Source organism: Poecilia reticulata, linkage group LG12 (genome assembly GCF_000633615.1).
Source record: "Poecilia reticulata strain Guanapo linkage group LG12, Guppy_female_1.0+MT, whole genome shotgun sequence".
In the NCBI taxonomy this organism is placed as follows: domain Eukaryota; kingdom Metazoa; phylum Chordata; class Actinopteri; order Cyprinodontiformes; family Poeciliidae; genus Poecilia; species Poecilia reticulata.
In genome coordinates, this window is record NC_024342.1 from 6714119 (window position 1) to 6734887 (window position 20769).

Here is a 20769-nt window from a genome sequence, read left to right on the forward strand (position 1 = left end):
ATTTTATTTCAGTGTCATAGTGAGTAAGTCTACAAAGATTCACCAGCTTTTTATGTAAAATATGGACTTGAACACACTCATTAATTAAACGTGGCTAAGCTCTCTTTTTGTTGGTGGAGACAGACTAAAAACTATTTGTAGACTAACAAAATATAAGACTCGAAAGGTAAGGAGACAGTAGAGCTTTCTTTTATGAAGGCAAACACCTAACATCCCTTTTCAGACATGCACTGATTTATTCTTTTCTAATTGTTCTATTTAAACATCAAAGTAAAAAAAAACTATTTACGATAAAATTATGTCTCATTTATCAATAAAACCTTATGTCAGAGTACTTTCAGCTTAGCATTTTTGTCCCAGAGTGCTTTGAAGTTGGAGCACTGCTGCTTTTTGACCATATTGGACACAATATATTTGCATTAGCGTTATTTTGTGCTTATTGCGTCCATCTGCCTCATGGATTTCTTCTATTTTAAACGTGTCTCATTGGTATCTCCAGATAATCACTGAGGCAATCCCACTTGTCTGTCGTTCTCATTCTACTCACACTTGTTCAGTCCAGTTGGGTGTTTCTGTTCTAGTAGCTCCATTTATTAATTTTACACAATATGGCCGATTGTGCAACGTAGGAGATGGATTTTTTTAAAGTGATCTGTTGAACAGAGTGGCCGTTTGTTGCTAACAAATGATGCTTGACCTTTTCAGTGAGATCACTGCATTTGTTCATACCACATTTAACATTTTTGACATCAGTTAAGTATTTCACTGCCCGTGTTTACATATATGTTTGCAGTTTATTGCTGTAAATGCAGTTAATTTTGACAACTGAGGGTTTTTAAGTGATTTAATTCAATGCCATATTTATTGTCAAAACAACTAAGTTATATTTGGATATCATCATATAGTGCATATAGTACAAGTGCAATCCTATAAAGTGCAATAATAATGATAGAAATAGAAAATAAAATGTCTAATATACTTTTACGGACCAAAAGGGAGAAGTGGGGGCAATTGATGATGTATATATTAAAGCATGGTTTAGTTTTAAACTCCAATAAATCCAACATTTGTTCATATAAAATTAACATTTTTAATTCAGTCTGCCCATCATTTAACTGTCTGAAGTCAAATTAAGAAAATAAACACAGGATGAATTTTGCTGATTCGTATTTTCCCAGGTTTTAGCACAGAATGTATTATTTCAGATCACATAAAGCTGAAACACTATAATAAAATACCATTTAAGAATATATATTTAGCTATTTTCACAACAAAAACTTTATTGTACATACAACGTTTCATTGAGATTGGCTTATTTATGCTTTTTCCAAACACATAATATTTTAATAAACACTATTTAAAGCCACCAAATTTCTCAGTTTATGTGGTGATCTATTTCAACGCGCTTTAATTGCTCGGGAAAGAAAAACAAAGCTGTAAAAGTGTTTTTCAAACTGACAATCTTTTTTCAGTTTTCATGCCAAACCCTTGCCAGAATTTTTGTCAATAAAAACTCAATCTGAACCAAATCCTAAACCTTCCCAACACTATCAACAGTGATACTATTGTCAAACTGAACAAGGTCAAACTGTCTCTCTAACTTGTTAGCAAGTTTGTGAAAAAATCTCTTAAATATTCTGAAATAACTTTCTTGAGGAAAGACATGAAGTACCTAGCATTTTCTCTTCTTTTTTATTTTACATCATCACGGCACAGAATGTCAAGTCAAGTGAACTGGTGAATTTTTGTTTGTGCGCCGAAGTGACCGGTCAAAGCCTAAATTGAAGAGCTGTGACCTCTTTTTGAGGCGTCAGACAAAAGGAGATCATCAAGACGTTTTTTTCTAGCAGCACTTCCAAAAGACAGGCTCTACGGGGTTGTCTTAGAAATACAATGAGGAGTCATGTCCTCCCCCAGCCCCCTGCCAGTGGTGGCTCTTGTTTGAGTGGCACCCTGGACAACTCAGCAACAGATTGAGGCGTTCTGCTAAAGCATTAAAAATCCATCTTTGTGTGTTTTCACATCTAAAAAACACACAAAGATTTGTGTGATTTTTTAAAATTCACAAACTGTGATATTGATGAATAATCTCAATAAATTGTAGAATAATTCAGTTCAAGTTTGACCAGTCAGTCAGGTATTGAGGTAAAGGTGACTCCCTAAGAAAAACTGTGAGATAATAATTGTATTGAAGCTCCAAATGAGACGATAGACATCAGACAGCAGCTTTAACTAACCATGGAAAATGTTTATGCTTATACAGTGCCTAACACTTGGAGACAGTATTGGAAATCTACAGAAGGACAGAAAACTTTATTGGAGCAAGCTATGCGCTATGCCATATATATATATATATATTTTATTTCATTAAGAAAATGCGACAAAATGACACTCGGAGCTCTCCACGAGTTCGTATCTTTAATGCCGGACGGACTTTTGAGTGCTCTGAAAAGCACCGGTGAATGTTCAGATCGGTTCCAAGTCGACAAGGTTAAGCCTGTGTCTCTTCAGCCACATCCTGACTGCCGGAGCGCAGGAAGCGCCAGGATCGCTCTGGTTATGTCCAGGATAGATCTGCAGGAGTGGACGGCTCCAGCTTGAGGAAGACATGGTGGTGGTGGCAGGGCCTGGAGGGCAGGATGTCCTGTTTGGCTGCTCAGCTTCACAATCGGAGCAGAGACACAGGCTGGATCTCTGGTTCTCTCAAGGAGAGGGGAAAAAAACCCCTGTAGCTTATAGCTGAACACATTTATCTTCTAATTCAACAAACTCAAGATGTTCGTATAGAAATTCATATCAAATTCAGATAAGTATGTTCAACTTATTTGAACACATGGTCCTATGATCATGAGTTCTTCAGCAAAAAAATCACTTTTTAATGATAACAGGAAAAGTGTGAAGCAGAATATTTGAACATAGCTGATAGTGAGCTGTGCTTCCCAAATGAAATGCAGCCAATTGTGAGCAGCATCGAAATGTACCCCCATTAATGTAGCTAGTGGGAAGATATTACAGATGATGTATTTCTGCATCAGCTGCCATGCTGATTTACAGAACAGGTAAAGGAAAGAACGAAGATATTGGAGTAGAAAACTCAAAGCAAGTCCTGTTTGTAGTCTGCCATTAGCATGGGTTTGGCCTTCGCAATTCCACGAGATTCTAATCTCTGTTCACAGCTCTGTCTGGGATTTCTCCCACAGACTTCGATTTCTGCAACAGAACTTCAACTCAGCCAATCAGAGAACAGAAAGAGAAGTTGTGAAAGATGGTTATTCACGGCGCAGGCAACCTCCAGTGAGCTTCATAGCGTCAAAATGACACATTGCATACCTCACGACAACATTGGGTAAAATTGTAAAGTTTTAAAAAGCTCTAAATGTAAAACTTTCAACTGAATCCACACCTCCTCCATCACGCAGTGGTTTCTCAAAGCTGAGGTTCCAGACTCTGTACTAAGTGAAGCACAGAACAAGAGTAAAAATAAGAGTAATTCTTGAAAGAAAACTAACATATGGCAGCGGCAGCTCTATGCTCTGGGATGTTTTTCTAAAGAAACCAAAGGATTTTGAGACATGGACGTTCACCTTCCAGCAATATGACAACATGCAATCCAATGTAAATCTAAAGTAGCAAATGATGCCCAGAATTGCATTCTTTCTCTTAAGTGAGGTGAACTGGATTACTATGTTGCTTTTGTGCAGCACAATCAGACTAAAAAATAAAGATATCGCCAGTCAGCAAACACATATTTTCACCTCAAAGTGCAGCAGAGCCACACTGCAATCTGTCCGTCCCGCACATTTTGCATATTTTACCTTTTCCAGATTTATTGCGGGGTTACACTTACCCTCCTGTTCATGCCCCATCCAGGGTCACAGCTACTGCCCTTTAGTAAAATCTGTCAGGTCCTCTTTGACGCAGATCCTTTTCCTGTCAGGGTGAGATTTTTATTGTTCCAAGGGTGCCGCCTGCCAAATCTCGCTCCTCCAGTCTTTTCCTGTTTCCCCCAAAAGAGGAAGCGCCGCTCGGCTTCGGCTCGTTTCCATCCTGCGTCTTCTCTGGGACAAATCTGGAATGCTTGGAGCTGCAGAACGTAGCTTGTTGCGTGGCCAAGTCTTGATTTCAAAGAATGAAGAGTTCTTTAAAGAAATACACCCTTCCCACTTTTGGTCTTTGTTACACAAGCTTTTGCTTAAAAAATGGACGTAAAGAGGAGCATACTCTGAAAAATCCCCATGATGGTTCACATCCTCCAGTCTAACATGTCCCATCTGAGCCGTAACCCTGGAAGGTGTATGCTCACCTGCATCCCTGAAGTAGAAAGTTCCCATGGTGCCTCAGCACGTAGGCTCTTTGTTATCGCTCAGAAAATAGCTCTTTGTGCGCAGCGAGTGCCAGATCGAGCATTCAGTCATGGTAGGCCCACCAATAAAAGACCAAACACTGGCCAACCGTCAGCAGTAAAACTAAGTTTAGAACAAAAAGAAAATACATGAGTCAGTATTTTAGTCGTTTATAAACAACAATCCAGGTAAAAAGGCAGTTCAAGTTATCGAATAAACAATTTTATTTATCCCAAAAAGGGAAACTCAGTGTGCAGAGCAACGTAACAAAATAAGACAGAAGAGAAGAAGAAAATATATAGTAAAAAAAAAACTGAAGATCTGAAGAAAATGTAAAGGAAAAAAAGAAAAGAATAGAGAAATATAACAGAAAAAATGAAAAAATTACAAGAAAAGAAATACAAGAAATATGAGGAAAAAATGCAGAAACATTAAAAGGTAGGAGAAAAAGAAGAAAGAGAAAATACAAGTAAAAACTGAAAATATAAAGAAAAACAATATAAGAATAGAGAAATATAACCAAAAGAACCCTGAAAAAAATTAAAGGCAAAAATATCTAAGGAAAACAAAAAAATACAGGAAAACTAAACCAAAAAAGGAAAATACAAAAAAAAGAAAAGGTTGCCAGATTGCAGACGCTGCGAAGCGTCCCAGACGATGCCATTGATGCCATACGTATAAAAGTAGTTTCAGCACGCATACCGAGATCAGTTTGCCACACAGTCAGAATGACAAACGTGTCCTTGTTGTCTGACATCTCTCAGTCTGGGTGAAGGCAGAGGAGGAGCTGCATTTGTCTCTATTCACACACTTTGACAGCTGCACCCCAAAACAGGGCCAGTCTGAATGCAGCTCTGGGACCGCAAGAAAGGCCTGCATAAAACAAGCAGAACATCTCCAAAAACTAACCAGAAATCCTGTACTAATTGTCTTTCAGATTCCATTAAATCCTTTAAAGTCCATTCGTGTACCTCACTCTTCCCTAAACAAACTCTATCCAGGATTTCCACAAAGCATCTGAAAATAAATTACACACATCTGGATTCCAAACATCTAAATGTGTTTGGTTGCAATGTTTTTTTAGTTAGGGGTATTAGAGTACAGGGGTCGCCGTCTGCACACAATATTTTTCAGATCAAAACATTTTAGGCAGGAACCGCCTTTAGTTTTCTTTCAAGTTGACAACGTTTGTGCTGCTTTGCGTTGATTTTCTTTCATATCTAAACCAGACTAATTAAATTACATGGATGTTTGGTGTCATAAGGTGAAAAAATGTGAAAACACCGACTCTGACAGACTCTTCCAATGGCACGCGAAGCTTAATTAATGTGTTTGATTGTCTTCAGTTCAAGGAAACAGTTCACCTGGTGTCACAGCTGAATTGTGCATACTTTTTTGCACTTTTTGTTTGGTCTTTTTATTTGCATATTAACATATTGACTTGGTTTCATTTTAAGCCATTTTGCAGAAACTGTTGCAGCTCTGCTTTCTGAATTTGTGGATATGTTTTCATGCTCCAACCACGGTCAGTCCACCCTCATGCTGGAAGAAAGAAAAATGCTAATCTCTAATAGCGCTACACTTTCTTTTTTTTGTCATAGTGATTTCAATTAAAATCATCCATCTACAGCGGCTTGTTCCCATTATTCTTTGAGCACCAGATAATCAAAACCTCTGACTGGACTATTTAATTTGACTTTTTTCCCCCCTTTTTCTTTCATGAAATCCTGAAACAACAACTCTTGGTCTTCCTGATTTCACCCCAACCTTTACCGTTACTCAAGCTTCCATTCCTTAATTGCAACACAAACAGAGGAAACGGGCTCCTGAAAGTCTTTCGAAGCCTCCATATGGCTTCATCCTGCTGTGTTGGGGGCACCGGTTATTTTAATCTTCATATAGGGAGAGGCTGCTTCTTAGAGAAACAGAGGGCCGTTTTTTTCCCTTCTTTTTGTTCTGACAAGTCGGAGAACCAAATTAGAATTTTTTTTTCTTTAATTTTATTTTCTGGACCGTAACCTATGAAACACCGATAAATCCAAGTCACGTCAAGGCTTCTGGAAAAGTTATCAGAGGCCTAAAATCTGCACGAAAACGCTTCTGGAACTCTAAATTGTTACTTCAAATATTCAGCTTTTCTGACATGTGGGAAATCTTAAACATCTACCATAACGTTTCGGCTTGCGTTGCACCGATCTTTTAATGTTTTTGCTTTTCTTCAAACTTTAGGTGACTTTAAGGATTAAAGAAGTTTGCACTGAAGCACAGAATGGAAGGGAAGGGAAAAGAAACTCCTTATCGGACCGCTGTTTGGCTTCAAGCTGCAATTTCCCAGATTTGATCTCAAATGGTTGTAAACATGAGCCTATGAGCTACCCGGCCTTCGATGGGGTCGCACGGAGCGACCTGGTTCAATAAATCGCTACGAGCAACGGCTGCTTTCTGCTGAGCTGCTAAGGCAGCACAAGGGCAAGAGGTGAGGAGGCTGAGGGCACGTTGCCCCCTTCAAGATTGCGACGCTCCACAATGGGAGTCCAAAAAGTGCTTCAAAATCAGATTCCAGCAGGATGGAGAGTGTTTGTGCAGTAGAAGGCTTTTATCAGCGGCAAACACTCACAGGAAGTCCGGTTTGGGGATTGTCCGTCCAATTCCTGCGTTCCACAGGAAGCTCAGCATAAAAAGCAACTGAAACACGCCCAAAGACATTTCATTTGTCGCCAGCCGGCTCACAAGGAGCACCTCAAATTGGTCGCAGGGGTGGGTTTAAGAAAAAAAAAAAAGAAAAAGTAAAACAAATCTGCGTCTTCAAGAGCCCAACGAAAGTCAAGCCTTAAAAAGAAACTGGGAGCATGGAGAGGTCCTCTGAGCCAAGGGTCCGGCGGCTCGTGCCCGGGGCCGCCAGTCAGCCTGCGCGCACACCTGGTGAACGCATACTGCCTGGGTAAGATCAGCACACAGCTCACACATCTGCATTTTAACAACATTCTTTCTGCATCAGTTTGTCGTGGGACTTCATTTTCAAAAGTGTTACATGGGTTTTGTTTTCACAATGTTAAAAGTAACTGATTTACACTAAAACAAAGTCAGATTTAGGATAATCTGGCCATCTTTTCTTTTCCACCTCCAAGTAAATGCATCAGGCTGCAGTGCAACTATGCAAAAAAAAAATATTGCGTATTAAAATAATAAATGGATATGTAGGGATTATAATGTGACGATGCAACAAATAATTGGTCATAATTCAAGTCAAATACTAAAGAATCATATTTTCCCGTTCATTGAATGCATCAAAGCTAAAATAAATAAAGCATCTTAAAGCCTATAAAGGCATCTGCAAACATAATGTGTTTTCATGCACTTTTTTGAGTTCAATAAAAAGCAAATAAAGGCATTAATGGAAATAATCTTGCAGTTCCTTCGATAGAAACTATAACTTCTATTGAAGAACCAACAGGATAATTGTTTTCTTGTCTTTACGGGTCATTGTCAGTAGAAATAAAATTGCTTCCATTGCAAAGTTACGCATTTGCGTAACGAGGTCATAAAGTTAATATTGCATAAACATATATGGTCTTAGATGTAAATATATAATCCAACACCAAAAGTGTCTTAAGGTGTTGGATGATAAGATGATGATAAAAACATTTATTTGTAAATGCATAGTTAATAATAACTATTCAGACGTGTAATATTTTGAACAATTTTTTTTAAATTTACTTAATAAATAAACAAGCCTTCAAGCCGCCAAAGGCTTTATGAAATACCTAAATTAAATTAAACTTGAATGCATCAAACATAAAAAAAATAATAATAACTCAAAGTTTATTATTTCTGCAACTAGATCCTAAAAATGTTGGCCATGTCCACTGACTCCTGGGTGAGGCTGAGTTAAAATAACACAGGACACTGGGATATTTGGATAAAATAAATAATGAAATAACATAAACTTCTCTAATATATAAGGGAAACATTTGGGAGATTAAAACAAAACAAATTATGAATTGAAAAACTATAAGGACATATTTTGTATTAGGTGTGGCATTCCAATTATTAAACTAGCTAAAGGAAAGGGACAGTAAAAAGTATTTTAAGATGCACATATCAAAATATTGTCTTACCATTGCCTGTTTTTATTAATTTATTTAGCTTAACTCTTTTATTATTTATTTTAGGAGGTTAAAAAGACCAAACAATGAATAAAAATAACTTTATTTCGCAATTAACACAAACAAATGAATAGATCTTTGATCATTTGGTCAATATTACATCACTCAGTCAATTAAGTCTTAGCCTAAAAGAAATGGACTCAATCTTCTCTACTAACTGTGTTCGACCAGCTGCCGTCAGTTTGTTTAGTTTATCGGTGGGTTCTGAACGAAAAGAGTGAAAGGGGGGAAAAGTTAGCATAGCCTGTAGAGTGACGTCACCGCGGGTCCCCTCCAAATCGCAGCGGGACACCCAGCTGGAGGAGTGGGAGGAGGTCCTTCCATCACCCCCCATGCGCTCTGTCTGACAGTCTGAGCTCCAGGAGAAACCTGACTGCTGGCGGAGTGTTATCCCTGGACTCTTACCTGAACAAGTAGAGCGGTTTTACAGAAGCTAGTTGGTTTTCAGTCGTCGTCACTGGAGGACTGTGTTCTTACTGGACAGACTGTGGGAAGGCTGATTGTTTTGCTGAACGGTTTGTAGTTGATTTGTTTCCCTATCCGTGCACGCGCTCCGACGGTACCGACTCCTTAGTCTGTGTGTGTTCGTCCGCAGCATCTGTGTTTTGCCTAAAGGGACATACTCCCTTTCTCTGTCCGTTCCGTTTTATTTCTAAGAATCTTTAGCGTCACTTCAAGGTGTGGGTTAATGTTACGGAGAAGCGTAGAAGTGATGGACGTGGGTCTTAGAGCTCATATCTTAACATGGATGTTGTAAAACAGCACCACCCGGTGGCAGATGTGAACAATACAACCTAATCGCTTGGAGTTTCTTTGGGTTTTAATGCATACATTATTATTATTATTTTTTTTTTTTAAATAATCCAACAGTTTAGAATTACTAAGTCTGTTTTTGACCTTGATTTGCACGCTTGTCTGCTTCTAAGATTATTTTGATACAAAAACGTAGGGGGGAAAGCAGTTTTCTTGAACAGAATTATCCAATTTAAATTTGACCAAAAGAGATGAAAGATTGCAGAAAAAAAATAAAAATTCCTTTCGCTTGCTGCCAAACACCTTTGTTACAGTGCTTACACTGTGCACACCACAAGGGTTGTATTGACCTGTCCTGCAGATAAGCAAATAAAAATGTGGTCACAATGACTTTTACTTCCTTTTTCTTCCTTTGTCCTCTTGGGTTCTTTCGCCGCCCACTAGTAGAAGGGCGTCCCGGGCAGAGAGCCATATTTCCCAGTAATCAAAACCCACCAGTGAGAAACAACTCTGTTGACAAATTTGCTAAAAATAAATTAGCACTGTGGCATCTGTGTCTAATGTTTCCCAAATTAAATCTTCAGATCAGAGGCATTCACTATTGAATTTGACATTTTTGGAAAAACAAACAGATACAGATTTCACAAATTTATATCAAACCCAAGGTCTGCTTTATACATAAGTAATATGAAATGACTATGCGGTTGTCAAACAAAACCAAGCTGATGTATGGCTCATGTAAGACGTTTATATGCTCACTAGTTTGCCCCACAACAGGTTGTCCAGCATGACTGATGTAAATGAGTTGTGTTGCTTGTGGACTCTTTAACTGGAAGTGGATCCCCTCATCAAATTCTCCTTAGAGCCCCGTAAAACTTTGAGCTGGCTCCGATTCAGTGTTTGTCTCAAACGTGATCAAAAATGTTTATCATGAATCGTTTTAAATGAAATGCACGTGTAAAATGGTTTGCTATTCCACTCTTTTTTGCATTCCCCCTCCTGCTGTAAATTTCTCCCTTCTTGTGTGCAGACACACTCAAAACTCACTGTAGCAGTCATTTCAAAGTAGGCCCCCCTGCTGGCTCACTGTGGTTTATGAATGAACACAGGCTTTCCGATGTACCTCTGGGCCCGTGGCCAGCGGGGAGGGATCACACAGACATGCATGCTGTCATCCGAGTATTACCATCGTCTTCAGGATAACTCCGCTTCCCCGACAGGCTGCACCGTGTTATAACCTGCGATTGCACTCAGAGGGCTTTAATATGCTGGGAGAGATTTCCCAGCGGTTTAGTATCCATGTTAAAACTCGACCCACAGGCTGGCAGGGAAGCAGAAGCTGCTCTCAGGTCAGCTGGGTTTCACAGGTGGTCTTGGGTTTTTTTTTCTAATCCTGTGCAGTATGTAGTAATCTGTGTGAGAGGTGTTTGTCTCTCCTGTCTGGTCATCTCAGAGTCAGAGAAGGTGTGGGCAGGGCCGGTCCAAGCTTTTGGGAGGTCCTAAACAGGGTTGCAGTAGAGGGGCCACTTTTAGTTGAGAGCACTTCCTTTGTATCCATGTTGGATGGGGTTTATTGTGTGTGCATTCTTTATTCTACATTATAAAAATAAAAAAAATAAAATTGGTTTTAATTTAATACTTTGCATGTATAACTGTGAAACTATACAAGTTTTCCTTGCTATCTGTAAAATGATTATGAGCTATTACTAAATTTTAAAAAAAGTTTATAAAACAAAAAAAGAAAAATGATAAAGAACACAAATAACTACAAAAACAGAACATAGTAGTGTTTGAACATTTGATTAAAGAAAATGACCTGTAAAATGAAGTTCAAAACTAGATTTTGTCACTTTTTTCCCAAAACAAACTGAATTAAAAACATGAAGTTGCTGACAATTTTCAATTGAATAGCATAAAAAAAAAACAGAAAAGCAGCACAGATGGAAATTCACACACAAAAATGCAAAACAGGCATCGCAAAACGCTTAAGAAGAAAAAACTAGGTGTATCGCCATTCATTTTGTAAAATGTTCTAATTAATGTATATTTGTTTTCTAGTAGTAATTTATTACTATTATTTGTATCATTTTTGCTATTGTTTTTTTTTTCTTTAAAACAATTCCATCCTGAAATTGTTTTTTTTTTGGCACACTAAGCCTTCCGTACTTCCTATTTAACCTACCCCGAACTGCGACAGAGAAGCATCCTCAACTAAAACACGCTTTTCTTCTCCCACTGGTTCTCAACTCTTCTGCAGTTCGCTCTTCACTTGATCTCACTTGACGACTTCCTGCTCTTGAGTTTTAGCGTCTTAAAGCTGCTCTTCCTCACCTTTTTTCCCCCTCCCGTCCTCCTTATCCAATGCTAAATGACAAGCCTCCACAGATTCCCACTGCTGTCTGAGCTGATTTAAAGGCTAATGTTCTGCTCCGAAGCCGGTTCGGCTCTCTGAGACACGACGCAGCTGACGCTCGCTGAGCTTAGTCCCGTCCCTCCTCGAGTCTGCGGACAAAGATGACCTGTGGCTTCTCAGGAATTAAATCCTTTTTCTCTCCGCTGAACTTTTTCCAAATTTTCCCATCCAGATTGTGCAGAAGGAAATGCCATGTTTAACATGTCGTGATCTAAATTTCTTTTTTTTGTCTTTTTACACAGGTAGCTCGGGCTGTCGCAGACATCCTCCGTCATCCTCCTCTTCCCTGCGAGAAAGAGTGTGAGAGCTCTGGCGAGGGAAACGTGGGAAAGAGGAAGACGATGTACCAAGAGCTGCTCCTCTCCTCCGCCCTGCTCTTCCTCCATGTGATGAGCACTCCCCAGTTCTTCGGGCATCATGGGTAAAGGCACTCGTAACACTCTGTCTGCGTTTATCGTGGCCTGTCACTTCGGATGTTCATAAATGACAAACATTCAGGAGGTCAGTCTCCCAGGGGCCAAAGCTCAGGCGATTAGGAAGGGAATAGTTTTGCTGTCATTTTTAGAGCTGATTTGGGTGGGGTGGGGTGGACAAAAATAAACTAAACGAAGGGTTGAGCGCAGACAGGCAGGTCAAAGGTCAGCTTTTAACCAGGGCACAATCAGGAGTGATTGTACAAGTCAGGGGTTTTATATAGGCATTGGTACTAATATCGAGGTAAGAATACATGTCAAAAGTATCGATTTTAAGCCCTTATGAGATGCCTGAAGAAGTGTTTTTCCTACTGTCGTACAGCGCTCGCCTGTTGCTGCACACTGCCACTAAGCTGGCTGAAGAGAAAGGTAAAGCAGGCAAGAAAATTTGCTTTAACGTGTCATTTCCTTTTTCTGTTTTCCAGAAGGAGGGCATGCAGCGGCGACCTCCGACACAATGTCATCCTGGCAACAGAGTCCTACGCCCAGCCGGTGCACAAGCCCTACATCACCCTGTGTCAAGGCCATCGCCTCTGCAGCACATACAAGTAAGACGCTCACACTTTTTTTTTTAGTACTCACACTAAGTTTGAAACTGGCAGTGGGTTGGCCAACATTTTTCAAGAGGGGGCCATGGCCCCTCCTGGTCCAACTTTAGGGGCACCTCTGTAAAAATGTAAAAAAAAAAAAAAACTCTACCCGGTCACAGCGCATGCAATCAAGGCATCTGCGCACATAAATAACATCTGACGTGGCTAAGTATTGAGACAGAGCGACACATCTTCACGTTCTTTCACAAAAGGACTCCCATGCTCACAAACCGTAACTGCACACAGCATGTAGGTCACGATGGCACATAGTTTTGAATGGAATCTAAATATCGAGCACTTTGTGTAACGACAGGAAATGAGCTGCCTGCCCTCAGAGACCAGTGCTTTGTTTATCTTGGACTCCACGCTAGCACCCTCCCAGTTGCTCTCCTAGCCCTTTACCTTCTCCACATTTTTTTAATCCCTGTTAGCTTTTCTCTCACCAAAGCTCACTTTCGCTTTTGGTCTGTTTTCTTGGATCCTCATGCAAACATGTCTCCAGTCTCTAGTTTTAGCCTCAATTTATTGCTCTTAATTCCCCCCTTGCTCTGGCAAGCTAAACACACCGCATTCTCAGCAGGCTGAAGCCAAAATAGCTGATTATAGACCTGACTTCACATCACTGCTAGCCTTTTCTCTTCTGAACCCGTGGCTTGACTGTTCCACCAAGTTACTAACACTCATCTATGGTCACCCAGTCTCATCACAGAAAAAGCTCTGCTGCACTTCAAACGATCCGTAACCTCTGTGATTTCGCTTGTCTTCACAGAACAACATACTCGTTAGCTTACCGGCAGGTAAGCAGGATAGAGTCGGCCTCACATTTCTACCCAGACTGTTGCCCCGGTTGGCGGAGATTTCACTCACACAACTGCAACCAAGGTAAAAGATAGTTTTAAAATAATTTTAATGGTTGAACTCTGCTGCCATCTTTATTTGACCTAACTCCAGATTAGCTAGTTCTGAAGGAAAGCTGACAAGTAGTCTGAAACTGGCCAAGACAGCAGTAACTTTTAACAACTTTTATTTCAAAAACAAAATATTACCAGAACTATAGATATAGTTAGATTTGCATTGGAGGTTATTTACCAACTCCCTGATGAGTGTTTACACAGGAAATAGAGAATGGAGGCGGTGCGCCATCAAACAACTTCCTGTGTGAAACCACTTCTGATAATTGAACATTTAAATAGGTTCTGGTCAGTATATATCTGTATATCAGCTTGTGCGGAAGTGCTAAGACAGTTTCCACTCTGTGTATTAATGCATATTAAAGTATGTTTGTTGTGTGAACAGATATATCTGTTGTGCAGATGTTAGCTCTTTTCAGGCAGCTGTGGTCCCCAACGTCAGAACACACTGCTGGTTCACTGCAGTAAAATACTATTTTAGATTTAGATTTTTATATTATTATTATTATTATTATCGTTATTATTTTCTATTATGCAGTTGCTCTAATCAGAAACATGTTGTGTTTTCTAGACGTGTTTCACACAGGAAGTTAATTATTGTTGCACCGTCTCTAGTCTACAAAATGAAAACAGCCTTTTTTGTGTAAATACAGTGTACAATACAAACATGAGGATGGTTTAATGGATCACAAAATAGTATTCACAAAAAATATAGATTCCAATATTATAATAAATATAATTATAGGGTTTCATTTGCTATGCAGAACTCTGAGGTTTTTTTTGTTGTCTTGATTCACAGTTTGCTGAAAGAAAACAAAAACGTAAACAGGTCTGCATTAGATTTCTCTACTATAACCTGCCATTTTCATGTGATGCCACATTTTGTGTCCCTCTGGCTGATCCAGTTTTATGCCAACCAATTTGGCTCATATCAGAAAGAAAACACGTTCATTTCACCACAATGTTGTTTGCTGAGTTGATTTAAAGTAATAATTATAAATCAGTTGTGTGTTTTGTTTTTTTTTATGAATGTTTTCGGATGTGTTCCTCAGCTCTGTGTGCAGAACCCTGTGCTAATGGCGGCACCTGTTTGAAACCCAATAAGTGCGCGTGCACCCCCGGCTGGACGGCACACCGGTGCCAAACGGGTACGCAGAAATCACATTCAGATTCACCTGAGGAGCTGTACGTAAATCCATATGCATACTCACGACTTGCTTTTTTTCCTCTTTTTATCCCTTTTTTTTTGGCTGTCAGATGTGGACGAGTGCGGCGGGCGGCAGCCGTGCTCCCAGCTGTGCGTGAACACAGCTGGAAGCTACAGATGCTCCTGCAGAGATGGCTTCACGCTCGCCGGAGACGGACGGTCCTGTTCCCAGCTTCCACCTCCGCCGCCGTCTCCGACACCCACCCAGGGCAGCCGGGCAGCAGTGGGTGGCCACGCCGTTGCGGGTAAATGAGCGCCGCGAACTGCATATTTCCATGTTCTGCAGCGGGACAGAGGAAGAAAACATGACCAGCTTCGCGGTCCATTATTACTTTTGGTACGCGCTATGCCACTCTCAACTCGTACCGTGAGTAATAATGCACTGCGACTGGTGCCGACTCCAGACTGATGTTATGCGCGGCTGGCTCCATGCGGTGAGACTGGGATCGTTAGGACTTTAAAAATGACTGCACGTCCCGTCGCTGAAGTAAACATCTGCATTTAATCCGGCTCCCGAGCTAATGCACACACGTTTTCACCCCACACACTCCATTAGTTCCCTCAGAAATGTTAGATTTTTGTCTCAGTAGGAAAAAAGCTTTTTGAGTGTTTGTGCATTCTTCTCGTTTTCTTTCGGTTCCTTATGTTAATTTCACAAACTGAAGGGTGTTTTATTGGGGTTTTATGTGACATACCGACACAGAGTGGAGCATAATTATGTTGTGGAAAGAAAATTGTGTGTGGTTTTCAAAAATCTTTACCAAAAGACAAAAAAAAATCAAAAATCAAACATGCTGTCATTTTTTTTTTTGTCAATCAGAATCATCTTTAGCTTCAGTTACAGCTGCAAGCTTCTCCTGCTAAGATCAGTTTTAAAGTTTTTCCACAGATTCTCAAGAAGATTAAAATCTGGACTTTGACTGGACCAGTCTAACACATGAATATACTTCAGTCTTAACCAAGGTGACTTCTAAAGACAGCGGAAAGGCGCAGCAGTTTAATTAGAGGTATTTAGAAAGACTTTAGAAAGAACTTACAGGGGCCCCAAATATTTATTTATTTTTTTTAACTAATGCATGTTTTGAAAATGCGCTTTGCTTAAAACCCATTGGCCGGAATCAGGTAAGCTGTACTAATATTTTTGGATTTTTCTAAACATAAACACTAGTCAAGTATTTGAAAAATTATGAAATTATTGTACATCGTTTTAAAAACAAAGTGGAGCGTAAAGATCTACCTAAAAGTGTGCCATGATTTGCATCAGTAAAAAAAAAAAATGTTGATTTTGAATGGGGCACCAAAACTGGCTCAACCCAGAAGCCCTCATCCTTTTAAATCTGGCCCTGGGTATTTGAGTCAATGGGATTTAATGTCACACTTCAAAAGATAAACTATGTTTGGAAACAGAAATTGGGAAAAACTTCCACGTCACCACTGTGCTCCGGTTTGTGTTGGTGGCTCCCATTAAAATCTCAGTAAAACACATGTAAGTTTGTGTGTTTTTTATCGTGACAAAATGTGAAAAAGTGTTCTGCTAGGCAATGTGGCCTCAAAACAATACACAACCGCCTCCACCTCTGACTCTGCTTTATGTCTCCAAATGTTCTTGACCCCAAGATTTTCCTTTTAAGTCCCATTCCGAGTCCGCCTTATTGCTCTTTTGGGAAATTGTGCAACAACAAAAAAAAAAAAAAAAAAAAAAAATTGAAGTAGACATAGTTCTTCCTAATTTCTTCAACTCTTTCCAAACTGGGGGATTTTTTTCTTACTTTTTTTTTTTTTGGTGAGTCACCTAACTGAAATCAAAAGGGGGAGATTTGGATGGGGGGGGGGGGCTGAATGCTGTCTCCTGCACTCAGAGTAAAATAAATATCTGTGCATAAACGAGAGATTGCAAAATCTCCCAGGCCTTCCTCCTCCTCCTCTTCCTCTTCCTCCCTCCATCTATCAGAGTTTCTTCTGGAAACTGACCACAAGCTCCGAAGGTTCACCTCCACGGCGACGTGATGGATCGGCTGAGTCAGCGAGAAACGCTCAGAAGAGCAGAAAACACGACAGAGGATTTAGGGATTTTCCTTTTTTTTTTTTGCAAGAGCTTGCCTGCAGATGGGCTTCTTGCCCGTCTACAAACATACCCGTTTCATTCGAGAGACGTCTTTCTATTATCTGCTCATATACACATGTCGGAGGGATGTTGATGGAGATCACGAGTGTATACAGAGCCTCGGAGAGCCGACTCTCGCTCTGCCAAGATCCATTGGATCGCGTTTAGGCTTTTCAGCCTCCCGCCTTTTTAATTTTTTTTCCTTCCACTTTGTTCTTGGCCGGGGCTTGTGTTCTCATTCCAACTCCATCAACTCTGTCTGCTGGGGGTCACGCACCCCAGTTTATCCCCCCAGATCCCCCTCATCCACCATTCTTTTCCCTTTTGCGCCTCCTCCTTAGCTTATTCCACTCCAGTGTGGACCACATCTGGGAGAGATTGAACATCTTCCCGTCTGTCTGCAGAGGTGCAACCAGAGAAGTGGAAAGAGAGGCCGGGTGGGGGGGTATATTGGGGGGCGGTTGCTCCTAAATCTGCATCCTGGTCAGAGTCCCCGTCTATGGAAGGAACATGCCCCCTTTCGAGGGGCTCTGAGCCAGAAGCTCAGAGCCCCTCGAAGGAGGGTTTGCTCGTCTATTTCTGGTCGCATCGCAGCGTTTTGACAGCCCCCCCCCTCCCCAGCTGTTCCCATGGCTTCACTGCCTTACAAAAAAAAAAAAACATCTGAACTGCTTGAACTTTTTACTTTTTCACTTTTTGGTCCCAGAAAGTTGTGAATAATTGTGAAGTTGACGGGCAGAGAAAAAAAAGTGGTTTTAAATTATCATTTTAAATAAAAAAATAAAAACCTTTGAATTGAACCCAGTGCAGCCCAGTGCAACAAATGACCTTCAGAAGTCACTTTATTAGTGGAAAAAAGTTGGTAATTTAAGTTCAACATAAAGTTCTATGAAGGAGTCTGTAGTTTGTTAGAGATTAGTATATAAAAAAGTTTGTGTTTTTTTTTTAGTAATTTATTTTCTATTTGTGGCCCTTGGAAAGATTTAGTACAGATTTAATGATTTTCTTTTACTTTTGTTTTTTTAGGGGTTGATTCTCCCAAACAAGAGAAGTTCTTCTCAAACTGGAAAATATAACTCCTACGTCTTTTATTAACCACATGTTTGTGTTGCATAAGCAAGCAGCAAATTTATTGTTATCAATAAAAGATAAATAAAAGAAAACACTTTTGTGACCCAAAAGTGCTTTAAACCTGAAACTTTGGATGGAAGCCTGTAGGTGTCAGAATAGGCTAAATGACCCAAAACCAATGGAGAATATCTGGCAGCACCAAAACTGACAGCCAGAAAATTCAGTCGATAAATATCCAGGTGAAATATAATGTACAGACTTTATATTTTAATTTGACACATAAAATCCCAACAAAACACGCCGACAGTTTGCGTGCAGCTTCACAGTCCAGACGCTGTATTATTATTATTATTTTTTTACTATCATTTTTTATCTTTAAGTGTTTCAGTCACTCGTTCCCTCAGTTGCTGCTAATGCGCAGGCGTCTACAAATCGTGACGCGTGTCTCTGTCTGTCTGTCTGTCTGTCTGCGTGTCTCCTTCCAGGAGGAAGCTTGGGCCTGGTGGAGAACGTCACAGAGGAGGTCCAGAGCCTGAGGAACAGAGTGGAGCTGCTGGAGAAGGTAGATGAGTGAGCGAACTCCTGAACTCCTGTTGGTGTTAAACAGAAACCTCCTGCTCATGACGCCTCCCCTCCACACCCCGTCTGGCTCCACGGGAACCTTTCTGATCTTTCCTTGGCGTAAAAAACCAAAAAAAAAAAAAAAACAAAAAAAAAAACCCACCTGACTTATGTTCCTAACAGCCTACCCTGAAACAAAACATCATTATTTCGCTTTACAAGGTGGCTAAACTTTTGCACCCTTTCCCTCTCGCTTCTCGCAGAAGCTACAGCTGGTGTTGGCGCCCTTCAGCAGCTTCTTCCCGCTGCCGCTGGACGACAGCTTCCCGGAGAAGACCACCCTACTGTCCCACTCCTTCCGGCAGCTGGACCGCATCGACTCCCTCAGCGAGCAGATCGGCTTCCTGGAGGAGCGCCTCGGCACATGTGAGCAGCCGAATGCTCGGTGTTTGATTCCTTGTTGCTCTCAGAAGATTTTTTTTTTATTTTTATTTTTTAAATAGCTGGATTTAGTCCAAAGTTATAGGACAAGTTATTTTCCAGGAAAGAAGGGTTCCAGATAGCAGATAAAAGTGCAGATAAGACGACTGTCTATAATGTAATATTGTTAATAAATTTATTATTAATAAAATGAAATAACGTGATTAAATCTTGAGCGCGTAACATCATACTGTCCCTGAATGTGTAATGATAGCTTAAATATAAAACAAAAAACACAAAGTGAAATATTTGCTCTTAAATTATAATCTAATTAAGAAAGAGTCGAGTAAAGTGTCTCCAGACGAGTTTCCCGGCCAAGAAATCTGGAGTCATAAAAAAAAAAAAAAAAAAAAAATCAGCATTTAATTATAAATGCCGCAGATATTTTCAACAATCGGTCTGAGGTTATCCAAATAACAGTTTTCAATGTTTTTTTATTACATAAATCCAACCTTGAAGCTCCTCGTTCGTTAAAACGCCTCCAGAGGCGGGAAGGATCGTCATTCTGGAATGGCACCAGATTCTGTTTTAACTTGTACAGCACGTTAAAAATCTGACAGCTTTCCCCCCCTGCTCCTTTCTATTCATGTTCATGCTGTCGTAACTCTTTCCATATTCTCTCCTCCAGGCTCTTGTCAAGAGAATTAGCGGACAAGAAGAAAGTCGTCAGGAGCCATCTCAGAGCTTTTATTACGTCACCCGCACATTTGTGCGGGTGACGCCTGCACCCGCACAAATGTTTGAAGAGTTTTTTTCCCCACCACTCCAAAATGAAAAAAAAAAAAAAAAATCAATGAAATCTGTGTGTTTTTTTTTTTTTTTGTTAGTCTTGGTTTTCTATTTTTTACAACGGTACCTGCAGCAGCGGGTCGGCCTCGCCGCCGCCCTGCGTCGGTTGAAGCTAGACGTATCGCCACTCGCATCAGTGCAGCTGTGTTCTCCTGTGTCAGAGCTCCACCCTGGTCCCGGGGCAGCTTCACACACATCTGTATTTATCTATTTAACTTATGGTCACCTGTAGACATTCCTAAGTGCGCTTAGTTTTGTAACGTTTTTTTTTTTTTTTAATAAAAGTCTGAATAAAAAAACAAACGACTTGTGTATGCGTGTTCAATCAGTATCAAACACATAAATGCTTTTCAAAAAACATAATTTTTGTATGTTTTCAATGAAACGCTGTATAATGGAAGAAAATACATGACGAGCCAGGGATATAAAACCTGCTGAAGCAACACTTAAAGACTTTCTATAAAGATCAGAACTATGAAGTAGCAGATAGGGTGTAATAATTTTAAAACAAGGGGAAAAAAATAAAAAGTTATGGTTGGATTTTTTTTCTAATTAATCTCTTCAAGTCATATTACAGGGTGAAGATTCATGGCAGTGGGTACAGTTGCTCCAATGATAACAGTGTGGCTGGTTAAGGTAACCGTGACCCTTGCTAAAAAAAAAAAAAAAAAAGGTTGCATTTTAAGTCAGATAAGAGGATTAAAGCCTGAAGCAATCGGTGCCTGATCTGACGTCAGAAATATGTTGCGATTACAAAACACACACAAAAAATATCTGGTGTTTTTTTTTTCCATTAGAAACAAGCTGCCAAACCATCTGCTTCAAAATGAGTGCTGATGGACGTTAAAGTCAGTGAATCGTGAATTTAAGACGCTTTGACGTGGCTCCTACTTTTACTATTTATTTTC

General features: G+C 40.1%; 1 protein-coding gene across 3 annotated transcripts; it reads left to right on the forward strand.

The window, feature by feature from the left end:
• The first annotated feature begins 7036 nt into the window (after positions 1-7036).
• egfl7 (EGF-like-domain, multiple 7) lies at positions 7037-20169 on the forward strand. Of its 3 annotated transcripts, none has more exons than XM_008423560.2 (9): positions 7037-7284; positions 11918-12096; positions 12574-12696; positions 13508-13620; positions 14702-14797; positions 14907-15101; positions 18517-18593; positions 18856-19018; positions 19701-20169. In XM_008423560.2, the coding sequence occupies exons 2-9, from the start codon at positions 12017-12019 to the stop codon at positions 19718-19720; spliced, it is 867 nt and encodes a 288-aa protein (XP_008421782.1). In that variant the 5' UTR covers positions 7037-7284; positions 11918-12016; the 3' UTR covers positions 19721-20169. The 3 variants fall into 3 exon arrangements, with proteins under 3 accessions (XP_008421782.1, XP_008421783.1, XP_008421781.1); XM_008423561.2 differs by lacking the exon at positions 7037-7284 and adding an exon at positions 8822-9024; XM_008423559.2 differs by lacking the exons at positions 7037-7284; positions 11918-12096; positions 19701-20169 and having other exon boundaries at positions 12416-12696; positions 18856-19390.
• The last annotated feature ends 600 nt before the right edge of the window (positions 20170-20769 follow it).

Bases quoted from the DNA above. Each gene is read 5' to 3' on its own strand.
- egfl7 (XM_008423559.2), top strand. From the start codon at position 12,431: ATGAGATGCCTGAAGAAGTGTTTTTCCTACTGTCGTACAGCGCTCGCC. The intron at 13,621-14,701 runs GTAAAAGATAGT...TGTGTTCCTCAG, and splicing joins CTCACACAACTGCAACCAAG to CTCTGTGTGCAGAACCCTGT. The intron at 18,594-18,855 runs GTAGATGAGTGA...CGCTTCTCGCAG, and splicing joins GAGTGGAGCTGCTGGAGAAG to AAGCTACAGCTGGTGTTGGC.